The 18492-nt window shown below is 32.6% G+C and overlaps 1 protein-coding gene across 2 annotated transcripts in view; it reads left to right on the top strand.

Moving 5' to 3' along the window:
- Window positions 1-18492, top strand: part of SI (sucrase-isomaltase) — a 102241-nt gene that overhangs the window by 73915 nt on the left and 9834 nt on the right. The window contains exons 36-45 of one of the 2 annotated variants that reach the window (XM_024560372.4): window positions 120-207; window positions 1108-1246; window positions 7817-7950; window positions 8838-8872; window positions 8959-9075; window positions 11493-11641; window positions 13494-13578; window positions 13961-14017; window positions 14607-14731; window positions 17291-17379. In XM_024560372.4, the coding sequence (XP_024416140.2) occupies window positions 120-207; window positions 1108-1246; window positions 7817-7950; window positions 8838-8872; window positions 8959-9075; window positions 11493-11641; window positions 13494-13578; window positions 13961-14017; window positions 14607-14731; window positions 17291-17379 (1018 nt within the window). Of the gene's footprint in view, window positions 1-119; window positions 208-1107; window positions 1260-7816; window positions 7951-8837; window positions 8873-8958; window positions 9076-11492; window positions 11642-13493; window positions 13579-13960; window positions 14018-14606; window positions 14732-17290; window positions 17380-18492 lie in introns of those variants that run through there. The other variant, XM_045197612.2, reaches the window with a different exon arrangement.

Below are 18492 nucleotides of genomic sequence, written 5' to 3'. Positions count from 1 at the left end.
TTTATGTGCTTATAAATATCTATTTCATTTTCATGGGTCAATAAGCATATTTACCCTCTGAATTAGTTATTTGAGAATACGTGTTCTAAATTTGTTTTCTATTTATTTGTTTTTTTAAGGATATGAATGAACCATCAAGTTTTGTAAATGGAACAACTACTAATCAATGCAGAAATACAGAGCTAAATTACCCACCTTATATCCCAGGTACAATATTGTTGCTTTCCTTTTGATGTTATCATGTTATAATTAACTAATAAATTAGTTTATATATCTTGTGACATAGGCAATAGGATTCACCTTCCTGATTTTTACTATCCATCTACACACTGTACCACACTTCATCCTCAGACACTTACATAGGCAATAAACTTCATAACTGTTAACATAAAGTTACGACAAATCTCTGAAAAAAATGCGTCTTAAACTCAGAAAAAATGGATCAAAAGATAATGTTGTTATATCATTTGCCTGACTCTTAACACTAGGGCTTTATGTATAGAATTGATGTTTTAAAATCTGTTTAATCAGTATTTCTCATTTAAATAAACAAAGTATAAGAGACATTTAGGAGTACATTTATTTATTTATTTTTCCTTAATTTACATTAATTATTTTTTAATATTTTAGTCTTTTTCATTAAAGATTTTTATTTATTTATTTTTAGAGAGAGGAGAATGGAGGGAGAAAGACAGGAAGAGAAACATCAGTGTGTGCTCGCCTTTCACATGGCCCCAACTGGGGACCTGGCCTGCGACCCAGGCATGTGCCCTGACTGGGAATTGAACCAGCAACCTCTTGGTTCAAAGGCCGGCATTCAATCCACTGAGCTACAGTAGCCAGGGCTATATCATTAGTAACATTTTTGTTACTGACTATAGTAAAATTTTTGACATATTTTTCAGTCACAATAGTAACTACAATCAATTACAATTACAGACTTTTTCCATTTGAAATACATTAGCAAAGCATGCAAATGGTTTAAAAGTGAATAAAATTTAAAGCAAAAATTAATGTCTTTACCAAAAGAATATACAGTTGTATTTTACACATTTTGAATATCAGGCACTTTATAATATATTAATGTTTTTCATTGGCGTTTCCTAGAACTCACAAAAAGAACTGAAGGATTGCACTCCAGAACTATGTGTATGGAGACCGAGCAGATCCTTAGTGATGGATCATCAGTTTTGCATTACAATGTTCACAATCTGTATGGATGGTCACAAATGAAACCTACCTATGAGTAAGGAGGATTGGTAATCGTCCTTTCTGTCTCTTTAATATCTTTTAGATACTAGATTTAATGTTATCTGCTTTGATAGTCCTTCTTTATTGATGTTATTTTGTAGCACTTTTCTTCCCAATGTTATCTGTAACTTACTTGATCTTTCACGACACAGCATAATTGCTTTTCCTATTAACATCTTGCTCTTTCATCTGCACCATTGCTTTGAATATTTATCTCATTTCCAAAAGAATCCTGAACTATTTTGTTATTTTCCCTACCATATACTCAGCTCAGAGTAGGTGAGTACATGGTAAGGAACACCTAACAAATAGTAAGTGCTCAATAAATAGTTTTGAAAGAGTAAATGGGTAAATAATACATAACTTGATGTCATTAATTAAGACATTAATGCTTGGCTAAATTTGTTATTTACATGCACTATTAGCAAATTAGAGTATGTGTGAATGATCTTGAGCTTCTCAAACTTTAATGTCCACGTTAAACAAACTCTCATGTGAGGCCAAAGATAATGGGGCCCAGGCCATCCTTTGAGTGTCAAATATTTATTAGCATTATCTATTAAAACCTTCTGTAATTAAAAAAATGTCCTATAATATTGCATTGTCTAATGTGGTAACTACTAACTATATATTGCTGTTGAACAATGTGTCTAGGAATGGATTTTTCAATTTTATTATTTTTCAAGTATTTTTTATTGATATGCTATTACAGTTTTCCCAGTTTTTCCCCTTTATCCCCCCTCTGCCCTGCCCCTCAACTGTCCAGCATCCTCCCCGCCCCCCCTTATTTCATGTCCATGGGTTGTACATACAAGTTCTTTGAGTCCTCTGTTTCCCATACCATTTTTTATCTCTCCCCATCTATTTTATGCCTACTAATTATGCTTCTTCTTCCCTGTACCTTTTCCCCTTATTCCTCCCTTCCCCCTCCCCACTGAACTTCCTCCATGTGATGTCCATTTCTCTGGTTCTGTTCCTGTTCTGGTTGTTTGCTTAGTTTTTGTTTTCGTTGTTTTTCTTTTCTTTTAGGCCCATTTGTTGATATTTGTAAGTTTGTTATCATTTTACTGTTCATATTTTTGATCTTCTTTTTCTTAGATAAATCCCTTTAACATTTCATATAATAAGGGCTTGGTGATGATGAACTCCTTTAACTTGACCTTATCTGAGAAGCATTTTATCTGGCCTTCCATTCTAAATGAAAGCTTTGCTGGATAGAGTAATCTTGGATGTAGGTCCTTGCCTTTCATGACTTCAAATACTTCTTTCCAGCCCCTTGTTGCCTGCAGTAAATTTAGGTTATTATATAGCCCATGTGGCTAGTGGACAATGTATTATACAATGCAGCTCCAGCTCACTGGCTCTTAATTATACATTGTGATCTCCTGGAGATTTTTAATAAATTCTGATTTAGTCAGTCTATTGTATAGCCTAAGTTTTTGAATTTTAAAAAAATTACCCAGGTCATTCTAATGAGCAACAGAGGTTGAAACTATTGCCCTGGTATATGACTAACATAGGTAAATGAATGAGAAAACATTTTGGAATAAAGAGTGTGGGTAATATTTCCTCACTTACTGAAACATTTTATCCTATTTCTAGCACCAATCTCTTTTTTAACCTTGAATAGATGAATTATTTAAGATATTATTACATGAATGAATGACCACAGATTTGTTAACCAAATCCAAAAGTAGGGACACTAAGATCATATACAAGGACTAAGGAATGTCATTCTCAAGAGTAAACAAACTGGTCTTCAACAGGTCTCAATGACTTTTATGAGAAAAACCGTTTCTTTCAATTGACCCTACTGTAATGTAATAATGGAGCATGAATATCCTTAGCTAACCACACTTTACTGTAAAATTACACATATTAAATAGAACAAAAATATTAATAATTGACTCATAATCTAGCTGGCAAAAGTATGCATTTGAAGATGAAAGTATATAATTTAAGGGAATATGAAAGAGAATATTTTTCGTCAGAGGTCAGGAAATTGAACTCTGGAGCAGATTGCAGAATTTACCATCTTCCTGACATGTTGCAGAGTGCTGAGTAAATTTAAATGAATCCATTATTATCCTACTATGACTATCAAAATAATATGAATAAATTCAAGGGAAAAGTAGGTTAATTTCTAAATAGTTGACATACAAAGGTATTTGGAGATGTTGAAGGTTCATTTTAACTCTTTCCCTCTATTCCATAAAACTTTTCAGTAAAGATTTCCACCATGTGTGTGTATGTTAAGCAGATTAAAGTATTAAATGTTGAGTTAAATATCTCAATTTATACATACTTTCAGTTATATGAGAAAAAACAGTAACCTCCTCAAAAATTTTAGAGATTAAATATAGTCATTACATGCTTAAAGAGTTTGACAAATGTGAAAGTGTTCTATATGTAAATTACCTTTACATGTAAGCATATGGTGGAGAGTGAAGACATTTTATTTATCATTAGAGAAAATGAAAAGTATTAAAAATGTGCTTTGTTTCTTCCAGTCATCCAAATTATAGCATTTTATCATTCCTGTTTGTGATTCATTTGCTGTCTTTCGAACACACACGTTTGACATTCAGCTATCTCTTATTGTATTCTTCAGTTAGCATGAAAAAAGCAAACCAAGGAAAGAATAGAATGAGTGTACTCAGAAACAAGGGCTAAATAATCAGCTTCTGCAATTGCAAACAGGTTTAGAGAAGGAATTTTGGATACACCATAGCAAATGAAAGTTTCATGTGTAATACTATAAAAAAACCTTTCAGTTTTCAATTTATTCTTTCCACTACTATTTAAATTCCAATGTATTGGAACAAAGCTTATAATGTAATATAGGGAGAAAATCACCTTAAAATCTACCTAAAACTGTATGTTCAAACTTCAGACAATTGTTCAAGGATCATATAAATAGTTACTTTATATTTACATCTTCAGCAATACCTTGAATGACTTTACTCATTACTATTTTTTCTTTCATTAGAGAAAACATAGGAAAATCAAAATCTTTGATTCTCTGAAAGTTCTGGTTATGTTAAATACATAAATTTTAAGTAAATGCCCAAAATTTGTGTAATAACAATTTAAAAAGTATTTACAAAGTCAATAGTTATGAATTATTTTCTCAGATATTCCTCTAGACTGGGTTAGTTTACAACTTGGAAAATTACGGCAAATTGGTTTTCTATGTTGAATGGGTCTCTCTGGAAAAACTAAGAGTGCCTTTTGGAGGTGGGAGAATTGTGTACTGTGGGAAGTGACCCCTTCCTGAATTTTTTAATGAAAAATAAGACTAGTATAGATAACAACTAATATGATATAGCTTATTCTTTCACTAATTTGGAAGTTTTCTTGATTATAGCTGTAACTTTTTTTCTAATAAGCTGTTGGTCACCTAAACAAATACTGAACACAGGCATCTTAGATATTACTTCTGTTATTTTTAAAAGAAGACTTCTCTTATTTTTTTAAGATCACATTTATTTACTTTCAGAAAGAAGGGAAGGGAGGGAGAAAAAGAGGGAGAGAAACATCAATGCGTGGCTGTCTCTCACATGGCCCCCAACCCAGGCCTGTGCCCTGACTGGGAATCTAACTGGAGACCCTTTGGTTTGCAGGCCATGCTAAATCCACTGAGCCACACCAGCCAGGGCTTTAGACATTACTTCTGATTAATGTGGTTGTGTTGGACATTGATATAGCTGTTATAAATGTTTTAAAATTTTTAATAGTTTATTTTTGTTGTATTTTTTCATTACTATTTATCCCCCTTACATTCTCTTCCACCTTAACCCACGCTCCTTACTCCCCCCAAATTTGAGTTTTAAATCCATAAAATGTTTTTCATGATTTAGCTTTTCACTTATCTTCTCACTAAAGGAATTTTTGTTTATTTATTATGCTATATACTCACAAAAATAGAACTATTCCATCATAAAAAAAAAACTTTTTACACAATGCTAAACTGAAACTGATATTACACTTTTTTTGATCTAATAGTGGGTCAATTTGAAATGTTAAATGAAAAAGTTATTATTTCTAAAGCATATTAACATATAATACTGAAAGCTTTCCTTTCTAAAAATAAGTCAGTAAAATGTCTTTAGTTTTCAAAGTGCTTTTTAAAATAAATATTGAGAAAACAATCCTGTAATAACAATCCTTTTCTTCTCTAAGCAACACTAACCGGTATTTTAGATAATACCACCCAATCAGAGATATAAGTATTTGGAGAATATTTATCAATTGATTTCACCAGTAATTAAACACAATAGATATTTGAATTGATTTGAGATTACCTTCAGTAAACATGACTAAAATAAATACATTCTTAGATAATTTAAAATGTTTTAAAATTTTCAAATGAATAGTCTTCTTTCATACAGTCCATTTTTATAATATACAATGTATGTTTTTTAAAAAATAATTATTTTCTTTTTAAAAGGACTTTTCTCCAATAATTCAAGATAGTTTTATAAATTTTCTAATATTTTCAAAATGCTTGTGTAAACTATTATAAAATCCAATAAAATAGTTCTGTAAGAGAACATTAAAATTCTTTCTATAAGCTATATTCTCCAAAATCAATTGACAACAGAAGATACACTTATGGTTTAATGTGCTTCTTCAAAGTGAACTAAGTTCATTGTGTCTAAATTATTTGTAAAGTTAGATGTGTTGGAAATATTTACAAAATATGTATAGCGATGGGATTTTAAATTATTTTTTTAGTGGTGACAGGTGATTTTTCAGATAAGAAATATTTTCTGTGAAGGTTTACAGAAGATACTCTTCTAAAGCAATGTTAGGATTTTCCTTAAAAGAAAACTATTAAAAAAAATTTTTAAATGATAGACTGGGAATCAAACCAGTGACCCTTTGGTTGGCAGGCCAGCACTCAATCCACTGAACAATACTAGCCAGGATTATTTTGAAAATAATTTATGCAGAATTCTTATTGATCAGAAATCTAGTAAAACATATATTCAGTTATTAATTCCAGCCCCTGGTAAAGATTTTTGCAAAAGGCATATAGAAGAAATAAAGCCTTTAAGATTATGTGTTTCTTGCATGTGAACACAATGAGAGTTTGTGACAACTTTATTCTTATGTAATCTTTATAATAGTTAAATAAATTTAATTTTATTTTCAAGTTAGTTAAATTTACATTATGCATTTTCATTTAAATGTTTTAATTTATCAATTATTTTATTATTTGGAAATATACATTCATTTCTTGAAAAATATCAGGAAATGTATGTGATGTATAGCCAATATATTAATTTTACTAATTTGATTGACTTTTTATATATATTATCAAAAATTATACAATGAAGATGATTTGCTTATATGACCTTTCTAAAAAGAGACCCACATAAAGTAGGAAATTTCAATTAATGGATACAGTATTGTTTGTTATCAACAGATGGTTCAATATATCATCTTATGTCTATTTAAAATATTTTAGCTTCCTATAGTATTAATTTGAGCTATTCAGTAATTAAAAATTTTTCTAAGTTACCATTATATGCTTCGTACTGTAATAGGTGTAAAAAGTACACAAAAAGATTAACACAAATCTTTAACCTCAAGAATCTCAAGGACTCATTGAAGAAGCTGTATCTATAAACAAATCAGAATAAACACCGTGGCCGTGCTACAACAACAAAAATGACTCTGTACTGTTGATACCATGTTAGTGAGTTGTAACGTCTACCTAATTCAGTACTTGAAATATTTCCCTGAGACTTTTCTACAGTCCTTATCCATATACACTTAATTTTGAGTAATATAAAAATAAACATTTTATTTCTAATTAGTAGAATATTAAAATAATTTTCTATTGTAGATAATTTGTGTTATATCAAAGAGAGAGAGGGAAATGCAGATAATATAATGTAATGCATTATTCTTGCCACTAAAACACAAAATAAGTTATTCAAGTCACTTTGCAAAGAGTGTGGGGGAAAATGACATAATTTATAAAATCCATGCTTTTAATCTGACTTTGAATAGATTCTATTCTTGTATAGAGCAATTATTTGTATTTTTAAGCCCAGGAAAGTCTTGTTCTATTTAAACTAGTCCGTAAAACGAGGAATATTATAACAAACATTCTCTTCACAGTAATACAAAGATTGAGTGTTGACAAGCTACACTTGAGAAGGGTTGGAGCAATCAATAGTTAGAGCCTAGACCTTTTATCAAGAGAAAACATTTAAGTGGAATAAAATATGTTCATTCAAAAAAACTCATGGAACGATTAATTAGTTGATTTGATAATACCAATAGTTGACTTAATTTGTATTAATTGAACAAATAACTGCAGGCCACTTAGGTATTTCAAGCTCATAAATGTTGGAAGAGAAAAAAGATACCTTCATACTGGTGAGGAATTTATAGTATAATGAGAGAAGGCTCACTTATGAAGAGCTAGTTGTAATGACACAACATAGGGATCATAAATCAAATCCTATTTTCAATGAAGAGATTGTAAGTAGAAATATCTGAAGAAAACAATCAATGTAAAGACTTACAGATCCTTCTTCACTTATATTAGTGCATTGCAGAAGGCAACTGGCAAAAGAGGAATCGTTATTTCTCGTTCCACATATCCAACTGCCGGACGATGGGGGGGTCACTGGCTTGGAGACAACTATGCAGAATGGAACAATTTGGGCAAATCAATCATTGGTATGTGAGATTCACCACCTTTATCATTTTTTTGAGTTTTCTGTTAGGTATTTACTTTTTCTGGTGTCTGTTCCTATACTTTATAAGTCTGTCTCAGAAATATACTTCTGGCATCACATTTTATGACAAATACCACCATGATATAAGGCAATAGGCTAGAAAACAAGATTTGGGATGCTTTATAGAAACTAATGATTTCCAAACAGTCTATTTTGAGAAAATAATTTTATCACATTTTGTTTCCTGGTTAGAAAGGGAGCTAGATGGGAAGGGTAACATGCTAAGAATAGAACTTCTAGATTCTAAGAATCACTCATCAATGCTAAAGAATGAAATATGTAAAACCAAATTTAGAAACAGTTTTCTGGCAATGGCTGGATAAATAGTAAATAAGACATTATCATTTTAAAGGGCAAATGAATACTTTTCTGTTTGCAATCTAGTCTTAAAAATGATTTACAACTGAAAATCTGGGAAATCACATGCATTCTATTTTCTTCTGAGGATTTTATTTCATAAAATAACTTAATTTGTTTCAAATGATGAGACCTATCATTAAATTATTACAGAGATAACCTTTTATTATAAAACATGAAACCAAGAAAACCACTACACTTTCTTCTCATACTATAATGTCTTCATAATAGTTCTGTGCTCTAAATATGTTATCTTAGAATTGTCAAGAAAACATATCCTGTCTTTTTTATAAGTGACATTAACACTATAAACTTAACATGTATGAAAATCATTAAAAGAATTGCCTGTGTTAATTACCTTAAAATGTTTCATTGAACTAGAGATTGATATTAGAAATGGAACATTTTCATGAATAAAAATATCAAATTTTGAAACTATAGTTTACTAAGATCTTTTCCTAATTTTTTTAGGTATGATGGAATTTAGTCTCTTTGGAATATCTTATGTAAGTCACTCTATTCCTTTCATATTTGTAACTTGTAAATATTAAGGAAAACCTGAAAATTAATTAAATATAACAATGCATTTTAGACTGGAGCAGATATCTGTGGTTTCTTCAATAATTCGGAATATCAGCTCTGCACTCGCTGGATGCAACTTGGGGCATTTTATCCATACTCAAGAAATCACAATGTTAAGGGTACCAGGGTATGTAATTATTGTATCTACTCTGCTGCCCGACTAAACGTATAAGTTTTGTATTGACTTTCCTCAATGATGTCCAGATAAATATTTTTTACTCTCTGTATATTTACTGAGAATTTCTAAGCTCATTATTTTGAGGCTTTTCTGGCTTGGGTTACTCTTTATAATTCTGGGTACAAAACTTTGATAGATTGCTTATTTATGGCTTTTCTATATAATTTTGGAGTAGTCAGGGGAAAAAATTCCCTGTGGAACTTCTTCCAAACAAGAATGGAACAATAAAATAGACAGCTTCATACTAAATAATTAGAAGTGAAAGCCATTTGAAATACTTGTATCAATGCATGGAATAGGAAAATTTAAAAAGGCATATGTTAAAAAAAATGAGTTGAGAAATTGAAAGAAAAGAAAAAGGGACTCAGGAGAACTTACTTCTGAATGGTGGTACAGCTATACACTTTACCAAGCTGTCCAGAGGAAATTCTGAATGAAAGGGGAGACGATACTAAAAGTTATGGAAAAGTATGAACACTTAGAGGCAATGTTTAACTAAGCACTAGATTTTGTGATATTGACTTTCAGTGAAGGAGTACAGAGCAAAGATAAATTGTCAAGAGCCCCTAATGGGAGAGTTATAGACAGAGCTTGTTTTTAAAGAATGAAATCTAGCCGTAGTAACTGAATGGCAGAGCCCACCGTGTGCTTCAAATCCTTGTGTTACTTTTGGGAAATCTTAGTCAGAAAACGAAAGTGAAAATCTATTTAGGGTAGAAAGGCAGTATCATATTCTGGAAGAATCTGAAAGTTGGGCAACAGAGATGTAACTTGATGGAATAGAAATATTTAACAGGAAAACTTGTTATCAATAACGTAAGTTAGAAAGCTGTGATATTAGGAGAAGGCTGGGTATGGATTCTTTCAGCAAGTATTCACTGAGAATCTACTAGCTGACATTTACAAACCCCCTGCCCTACTATTCATATAATGTGTCCATATAAGGTGTACATAATTTATATATTTATATGTATATATTGAGATAAACTATGAGGTACAAATAAATGCATATGAAGCAAAAATGGCGTGTGTTAAAGTGATAGAGAGTTATAGGGGTTCTGTTTTAGAAGGGGGGGATCAGGGAGGTCGACTTATCTTAGATGAAGTCACCTTACAATTAGTGCAGAGACTTGAGTGGGGGAGAGCAGCTAATATAAATATTGTATTGGGGAAGATAATTCCAAGCGGAAGGGAATAAGGGAAAGAACCCAAGATGGAAATGCGGCTGGAGTTTTTGGGAAGATGAAGTGGAGGAGAGAAAAAAGACTAAGGAAATATTTCTAAATAAAAAATCAAAAGAACAGAAGGCTCAACTTAAGTTTAATTATGAGGTAATAGAATCAAATTTAGGAATTTATGATTTAGAATTATATGCTTGTCTGTCAATATTTTTAAAGTGAAATAATATTGAAGTCAATAAGCAACAGATATTATCTTTGTCTCTTTCTTCTTACCTGACTTTGAAATTTGTAACAATATGATCAGATCCAGCTTAGTAGTTCTTGAAACATGTAATTTTTAAGTATGTGCCTATTCTAACACTACATATACCAGTAATAACACTCAGTCATTATCCAGCATTCCTAATCCTAAAATCTAGAAAAGTTGGAACCTTCCTGGATATGAGGAAGCTCTTAACCTTCCTATTCTTGTTGATATCCACAAAAAACATTGGAAGTGTCGCCCCTGGAGTTATGTGGCAGCCTTATTTGTTCCCTGGAAAAGATAAAATATAAAATACTAATCACTTTAAATGTGAATTATATTTAACCAGTTAGTGCAAAAATGTTTTCAACAGGTGTTTAATCTTTCACATACTATTTTAGTCTTCTTACCTGGAATGTATATTCTAGAATAAACTGGGGCATGCTCTTTTCCCTTGTCCAACATTAATTAGATTTTCTCATCCTCATATATAATTAGTTTTTTAGCGTAATAATGTACTTACTTCTCATGAGAACACATAATGTGCAGGGTTACATGGCAGGCTCTCTGTATCTCTATTTATTGCAATTCAATTTTGTGTAACTTTTCATATACGTCCTACACTTTTCACTTCTACATTGTATATCATCATAGTTGACAATGTATTTGCCCCCTATTCAAATGTGAACTTCTCTTCACACATGATAACTTAAAACTAAATCAAGCCAGAAATTTAATCTGCATTTTTCTTATTAAAGGTCAATATTGTGCTCTCAGTATGAGATAGAAACATTATTGCATAACATTTTGTGACAATAGGGTAAAGCACAGGATAGGGAATTAATATTATTCTTTACTTTTTATTCTCCAAATATGCATTTGAAAAGTGTGACTTAAACCAAGACAAAAGCTTATGACTATTTCAATTTGGTTTATTTCAGAGACAAGATCCTGCTTCCTGGAATCAAACTTTTTCCGCAATGTCAAGGGACATTCTAAGTATAAGATACACTTTGTTGCCCTACTTCTATACACAGATGCATGAAGTTCATGCTCGCGGTGGCACTGTTATCCGACCTCTTTTGCATGAGTAAGTGCACATTTTTTCTACCATACAGAGAGTGTTTTCATTTATTTTACTTAGTATCTTTCAGTACCATATAGAAATATTCTGACTTGGAAAGTTTTCATTGTTATTTTAGTGTACATGTTGGCTTAACAAATATGTTCATAAATAAATCTGATAGATTAATATATGGCATTAAAAATAAAACAAAGTAATTAGTTACTAAAAAAGTAATTTTTCTCATTAGGAACAAATACAATATTCCAGGTGTTATTCCTGATAATTTCCATAACTTATTACATTGAGTATATTCAAACCGTTTTCTACATAAATAATATTGTCCTTACATTATGATTAAATTAGTTACAGTTTACAGCATGTAAGGAAATCTACCATGTATAAGTTCCTAATTAAAGAAAATCTCACTCCTTTTTGTAGGTGTGCTAATGGGGTACCTTAGAACACTTTTAATATTCTCGTTAGAAAAAAATTTTGGATTCACTTGTTAAAGCTCAAACTGATATATGGCCAAATCTTGAAATGTTGCTCCATGGAGCATGGTTACAAAAATTTTAACCTGTTCTATCCTTAAGATAAATACAAACTGATTTGTATCATAGATATTACAAAAAACAAACACATACTCATCAAAGAAACCCTTGAAATCATCATACAGAGGGGGGAACCAAGAAATGGAATTTATTTGTAAAAAATTATATACTTATTCTTACATATTTAAACTTCGGTCACCTTCAAAGAGCTCTCCATTTGATGCAATACTCCTATCGAGATGCTTTTGCCACTGCTCAAAGACAGTTTTTGAACTCATTGATTTTGATGCCTTTTAGTGCTTCTGCTATTTGTTTGTTTGTTTGTTTCACCTCTTCCATCTTGGCAAAATGTTTTTTCTGAGGACATTTCTCTCCCAGGGAAACAAAAAACAAGTTGTTTGGGGAGAGTATGGCTGAATAGGGAGGGTCGACATGCGGGTCATGCTGTTTTTGTGAAGAAATTCTGAAAATTCAACGAGGTATGGGCAGGTGTGCTCATAAATCATCCTCATGAAATCAACAAATGCATTGAAAGAGTGTTCACAAAAAAATTCACTGGAGCCAAATGCAGCCTCTCACAAAAAGAGCCCCTAGTACACTGATACAGGTGGGTTCCTAGAACACTCACCCATCAGGGGAAGCCTGTTCTACAAGGGGCCAGCCTTCTAGAAAATAATTCCATTTTGGGGCGTTCTCTTCACACAGTATATTTAGCTCCCTGTGTACCCTATATTACCAGAGTAATTGAAAAAGGTAATTTGTTATATTGTACTATGGATAAATCAATTAAAACATACAACGTATATTTACTCAAATTAATCAGTAATAACCAAGGTAAATTTACCAAAATAATAAGTTGATCAATATGCCTTACGTTCTAGTAATAAGATGAAAGATTCAGCTTTCTTAAAAAAAAGTTTTTCTAGATTCAAATTATTCTCTCCAGTTGCTTTATTAGACAACACTTTTCTCACACTTCTTTTCCAGGGCATTTATAATTTTTACTTTCTAGTTTGTTGATGTTCTATTCCTAGTTAATATGTGTACCTCTGTGAGTTCTTTTCAAAGGAAATTTCTCATGCAGTGTTATATGACCAATCACAATTCTCGACATGGTGTCGGGAAGTTTAGTCATAGTCTAGATTTACTCATGAAGCATGATAGTATTGCATATTGAATTCCAAGTCATAGAATTAAAAAATATATATATACTTTAGTTTTCATTTCAATCCACAAATGTCCACCCTGCAAAATTACTACCTATTTTATGGCATTCATTAGAGATAAAGTTCTTCCATTAAACTATTTGTAAATATCTTGTCAAGGTTCTATAATGAGAAGCCAACCTGGGACGTTTTCGAGCAGTTCTTGTGGGGCCCGGCATTCATGGTCACCCCTGTATTGAAACCTGTAAGTCCTACCACATGTTTTTGTTCATAAAACATTTTTATTAATTTATGTTTTAATAACTATACTTTTTTGATTTCATATTTATTATATTTGTCCATGACCATTTAGTCTCCTTATGTCCCCCAGCCCCCTGCAGTCGCCACACTGTTGTCCATGTCCATCAGTCTTTACCTGGAGAACTTTATGCTAAGTGAAATAACGCCATTCAGAGAAAGACAAATAACGTATGATTTCACTCACATGTGGAATCTAATGAGAAAACTGAACAAACAAGGAAAATGGAGACAGACTCATAGATGGAGAGCAGGCTGACAGCTGCGGGGTGCAGGGAGGTTAGGTGGAAGAGAGATTAAACAAAAATAACTATATTTTTAAATTCTAGAATACTGATGTTGTACAAGGCTACGTCCCTAATGCTCGGTGGTTTGATTACCATACGGTAAGTCATTAAAGAATTCCAAGGAATTGGTTAACCACAAATGGGCTTACGTTTGATCCTAACCTTTTCATTAACGACATATTTGGTTTACTTTCCAATTAAAATGAGTAAGGTATTTCTTGCTAATTATATCTGAATCAGATTAATGCACAGTAAAGAGAATCTATTCTGCCATAGTTGTTTATGTAGTCATTTATTTATTTTACCTAATAAGCATGAGAAGTACACATTGTACACCAAATGGTCATTGTCCTTTATTAACTATTCAAAATGATCATTAAAGGTAATACAGTCTTCCCCAAAATAGTGTATGTTGGGAATGACTTCTGTGAGCTTTCAAAACTTGTCCATTTTCTGCATGTGAGCACCACAAGATCAAGTAATTGCAAATCCATTTCAAAGCTACCAATAAACCAGTACTGAATATATGCTTTAAACAACATGATCTTCTGAAGAGATGTTTGTGTCTTGATTCTAAAATGGAAAGTGTGTCATTCGACTTTATAAATGAGTCTCCTCAAGTTACAATATTGCTAGTAATCCTACTTCTCGCTGCTTTTGTTCTTTCTTCCAACCCTGTCATTTCCAGGGTCAAGACATTGGTGTCAGGGGAAGCGTCAAAGAATTTGATGCTCCTTTACATAAAATAAACCTTCATGTTCGTGGCGGCTACATTCTACCTTGCCAAGAGCCTGACCAAAACACATTTCACAGGTAAATGAAGTGTTTACAGAGCTCAGATTAAATTTTAAGATACATCATGTAGGAATGTCAAGGATTGGGAAAGGTCTGAGATTCCACCCTACTTCCAAGCTTACAAGTTAGCCTGCCAATGTCATAGAGCTGGGTCAGAATCAACGACCTTTTTTACGCACGGCCTACCTAGAATGTGACCTTCACATTTACTTCAGTTTTCCCTGTCCTCCAAGTCCCACAGGGGGGACAGGGGTGGCTCATTAGGTGCTGCCCATGTCGGAACTTTGAATAACAGCTAGTAATTCCAAGCTCAGGGGAACTCTTCTTCTTTTCTTTCTCCTTCTCCTTCTCCTTCTTTTTTATGGACTGTAGGCAAACTTGTTCACTCTTTGCTTTGAATTATTATACTGGACAGGAATTAAAAAAAAATAAGCATGCAAACACTGCTCTGTACTCCAACACTGTTTGCTTTAAAACACCTTTAAAAGGATAGTTCAGAAAAAGAAAAGCTGTCAGGGCTTCGGTATTCCAGGTATACAGAAATGTGAGAGACTCATGGAAAATTGTCTCCAAATGTGGTATTTCCTCTTACAGTAAGAAAGTTTTTCAGACAAACATACCAATTAAAACTTAATGTCTTCTGTATAACTATGCAATGGTAATCACAAATGAATGTCTTGTTTTTTGAATGGCTGGCTTACCTGGGTCCTCATCTTTTACTGCCTCTGACGTGTGGAAATAAATATTGTTTACTTTACAAAAACATGATTTTTAAATGAATCTTTAAGCATACATTCTCTTTCCTTCCGTCTTTTCTGCTCCCCTTTCTCTGCCTCTTCCTTTCGGTCCTGTAAATGTTCTTTGACTCATTTTAGTCATTGAAAATGTGGATATCTATTTGTGATTTCACTATTCCTTGAGACCCACAGGAGAAGCAGATGGGTTTCGTAGTGGACTCGTCCATATAAAGATAAAAGATAACTCAGTTTTCTATCATTACCATTTACACTGATTATCTGGTTAAGACCCTCCTCTCTCCTTTGCTCCAGGACCCCCTACCTTGTATTTTCTTTCTCTCATTCAGCAATATGTCCAATCCATCAGGGATCCTGGGTCTATTGTGTCTCTTGTGACCGATGTAAGAGTGACTCTTTTATACTACCCATGGAGTCTCTGTTTCAGCTGCTTAAATTCCTGGCTCAGTCAATCTGATTCTAGAAGACTTAGTCCCTCCGTCTCTTCTTTTGTACTGTATCCACTCTGTTCATCATCTACATGCTCACAGACCCAGTTAACCTGAACAGTGTCTTTCAATTTTCTGGGAACATTTAGATCCATTTCTATCAATATCCTATCCTATATCAATTGAAGATGAGAAAAGTGATTTTATGTGAAAAATGAGTGCTTCATTGAGGAGACCATTCAAGTTGTTCCTTAAAGAATCGTTTTGTTAATGAGAAAGGAGGAAAGAGGCAATTGTGTGTGTGTGTGTGTGTGTGTGTTTGAGTGTGTCAGAGATAAAGTAAATAGGATATTAGGTTTAGGTATATAGAAGGTAGGGGGAAAGTAGGTTTATCATTGTGAATATACAAAACATTTTATTCCTGTATTATTATGGATTAACTACTATATTATTTTCCATAAAAGCTACTATAATCCTACTTTTGCCTCACCCTGTATACAGGATAAAGTGCAAGTTGTAAATTCTTTTAAATCTGTTTTAAAATATGTTGCAAAATTGTGGGTTAAACCAGAGTTTTCATATTGCCAATAAAGTACTTATCTTCTACACCAGTGAACTGAACTAAAATGCATACATGTATGCAGGCTAAGACATGCTAACCTTTTACATGGAAAATATCAAGTTGCTATGAAGATTTAAATTTTAGATTCTGGTATTTTAGGAGAGTTTCATGGCAGTATGATCTTAAAAATTCGTGATTGGAAAAGGCTGATAGCTAAGCATGATTTGCCTGAGAAATCCTTCCTGAGGAACATGAGGCTGTCAAACCAGCTCTCTTATCCAGTGTGGATGGAGGCAAGTATTTAATTCTCAACTAGGCCAGTGCTGCCACAAATTTAAGACATGGTGTCCATTCCTAGAATGGGACTTACAACTTCCTGGCTATTCTCCACATTCTTAGTAATAATTGCTATGATAACTCAGTGATTTATATATGGAAATGTAAGGAAGACATAAGAGATAAAATGCCATTAAAATAGTTTTATGTTTAATGATCAATGACAGGATTACCATTGAAAAGGATAAATATGTCAATAAACTTAATATGGTTTTAATTATTATAAGTGAGGCCACTTCTGATTTATTACAATAGGTGAACTTTTGAGATCAAAAGACATGCATGATATATTTATTAAATATCAATAATTTTATGGTTCATTCTCATGAACTCATAATAAATACTAAAGTGCTTCATTTCTTTGTCTAAAACACTTTGCATTCCCCTTAATTGATATTCTTTGTTGTATCGGCTTGGCTATTTACATCGATGTCATGTGACAACAAGGCGCATGCTCCTCTGTACACATTGGTAAGATGATATTTCTTTCTTATAGTCGAAAAAATTACATGAAGCTCATTGTTGCTGCAGATGATAATCAGACGGCACAAGGATCTCTGTTTTGGGATGATGGAGAAACCATAGGTGTGTGTTTCATTTAGTAGATAAATGTAATTGATGATGTACATAAATTGTCATGTTACTTTTACGTTAAGTATCATCATACTTTGAAAGCTAAAAATTATTATTTAAAACTAAAATAGTTTAATAAATAGTGCAATTTTTAAAAGTGTTATAATTATTTAAAGAATTTCTTCTCCTAAATACAGTTAATCTCTATATTAAATATCGGATAACTAGGAGATTTGTGTGGGTAGGGATTACATATCAGTCATTTTTGTTCTCCTAGAGGCTCTCCCAGTGCTGTTCATATAACAATAGACATTCACTATGGGGGAGGTCAATCTGGCTGAAAAGCTATGTTCCATGAACACATAGGGGTGCCTCTGAAACGTGAGATAGTTCCAGAACAAAACTCAAGTTTGGTTTCTATGCTTTATAGTGATTTTGCTTTGATTTTTGTTTTTAATATTGAGCGAGTTTAACATGAAAGGTTTAAGGATTTGAACTTAAATATATGTTCACCCCATGACTGTTCCTGAAGACCAGACTGAACTGCTAACCTTTTAGCAGCATGTGCTGTGCTGATCATCGCTATCAGAACCAGCTGGGGTAGTTCGTAAAGAATGCAGATCCTGGAGCCCATTCAAATTTCATTCATTTCAGGACAGGCCCAGGAATCTATGTTTCAGTGAAGTGTCCTTGGTCATCGTCACACTGGTAGAGGGGCAGGTTTACAATACCAGCTCTACTAGATGGCTCTTCTGAACATTCTCTTGATACAAACCTTACTCATAAATCTAACATCTGTGGGGAGTTGAAGTTCTCGTGGCCAGTTCACAGCAATTTCCATAAATTAGGCATAGATCAGAGATTTTTCATTGAGCAAAGGCATGTATCTCTCATCATTTCAGGTAAATCATAGTCAATATTCTGCAACCATAAGAAATAAATAAAGTATGTTAGAAAGTTGATATAAGAATCATATGGAAGTAAGCAAGATTCTTAAAATTAAAAAGAAAAAAAACCCCTAGTATTTTGTGATTTAGAAGTTGAAGAAATTAATTAGTTGAAGAATCAATTAGTTAAAAGCCTATGTTTATAGAGCCCTGCCCTTCATTAACACATTAACTGAGG

Source organism: Desmodus rotundus, chromosome 2 (assembly GCF_022682495.2).
Source record: "Desmodus rotundus isolate HL8 chromosome 2, HLdesRot8A.1, whole genome shotgun sequence".
In the NCBI taxonomy this organism is placed as follows: Eukaryota; Metazoa; Chordata; class Mammalia; order Chiroptera; family Phyllostomidae; genus Desmodus; species Desmodus rotundus.
The sequence above is the reverse complement of the archived record's forward strand: the minus strand, read 5'-3'. Positions and strand labels throughout refer to the sequence as shown.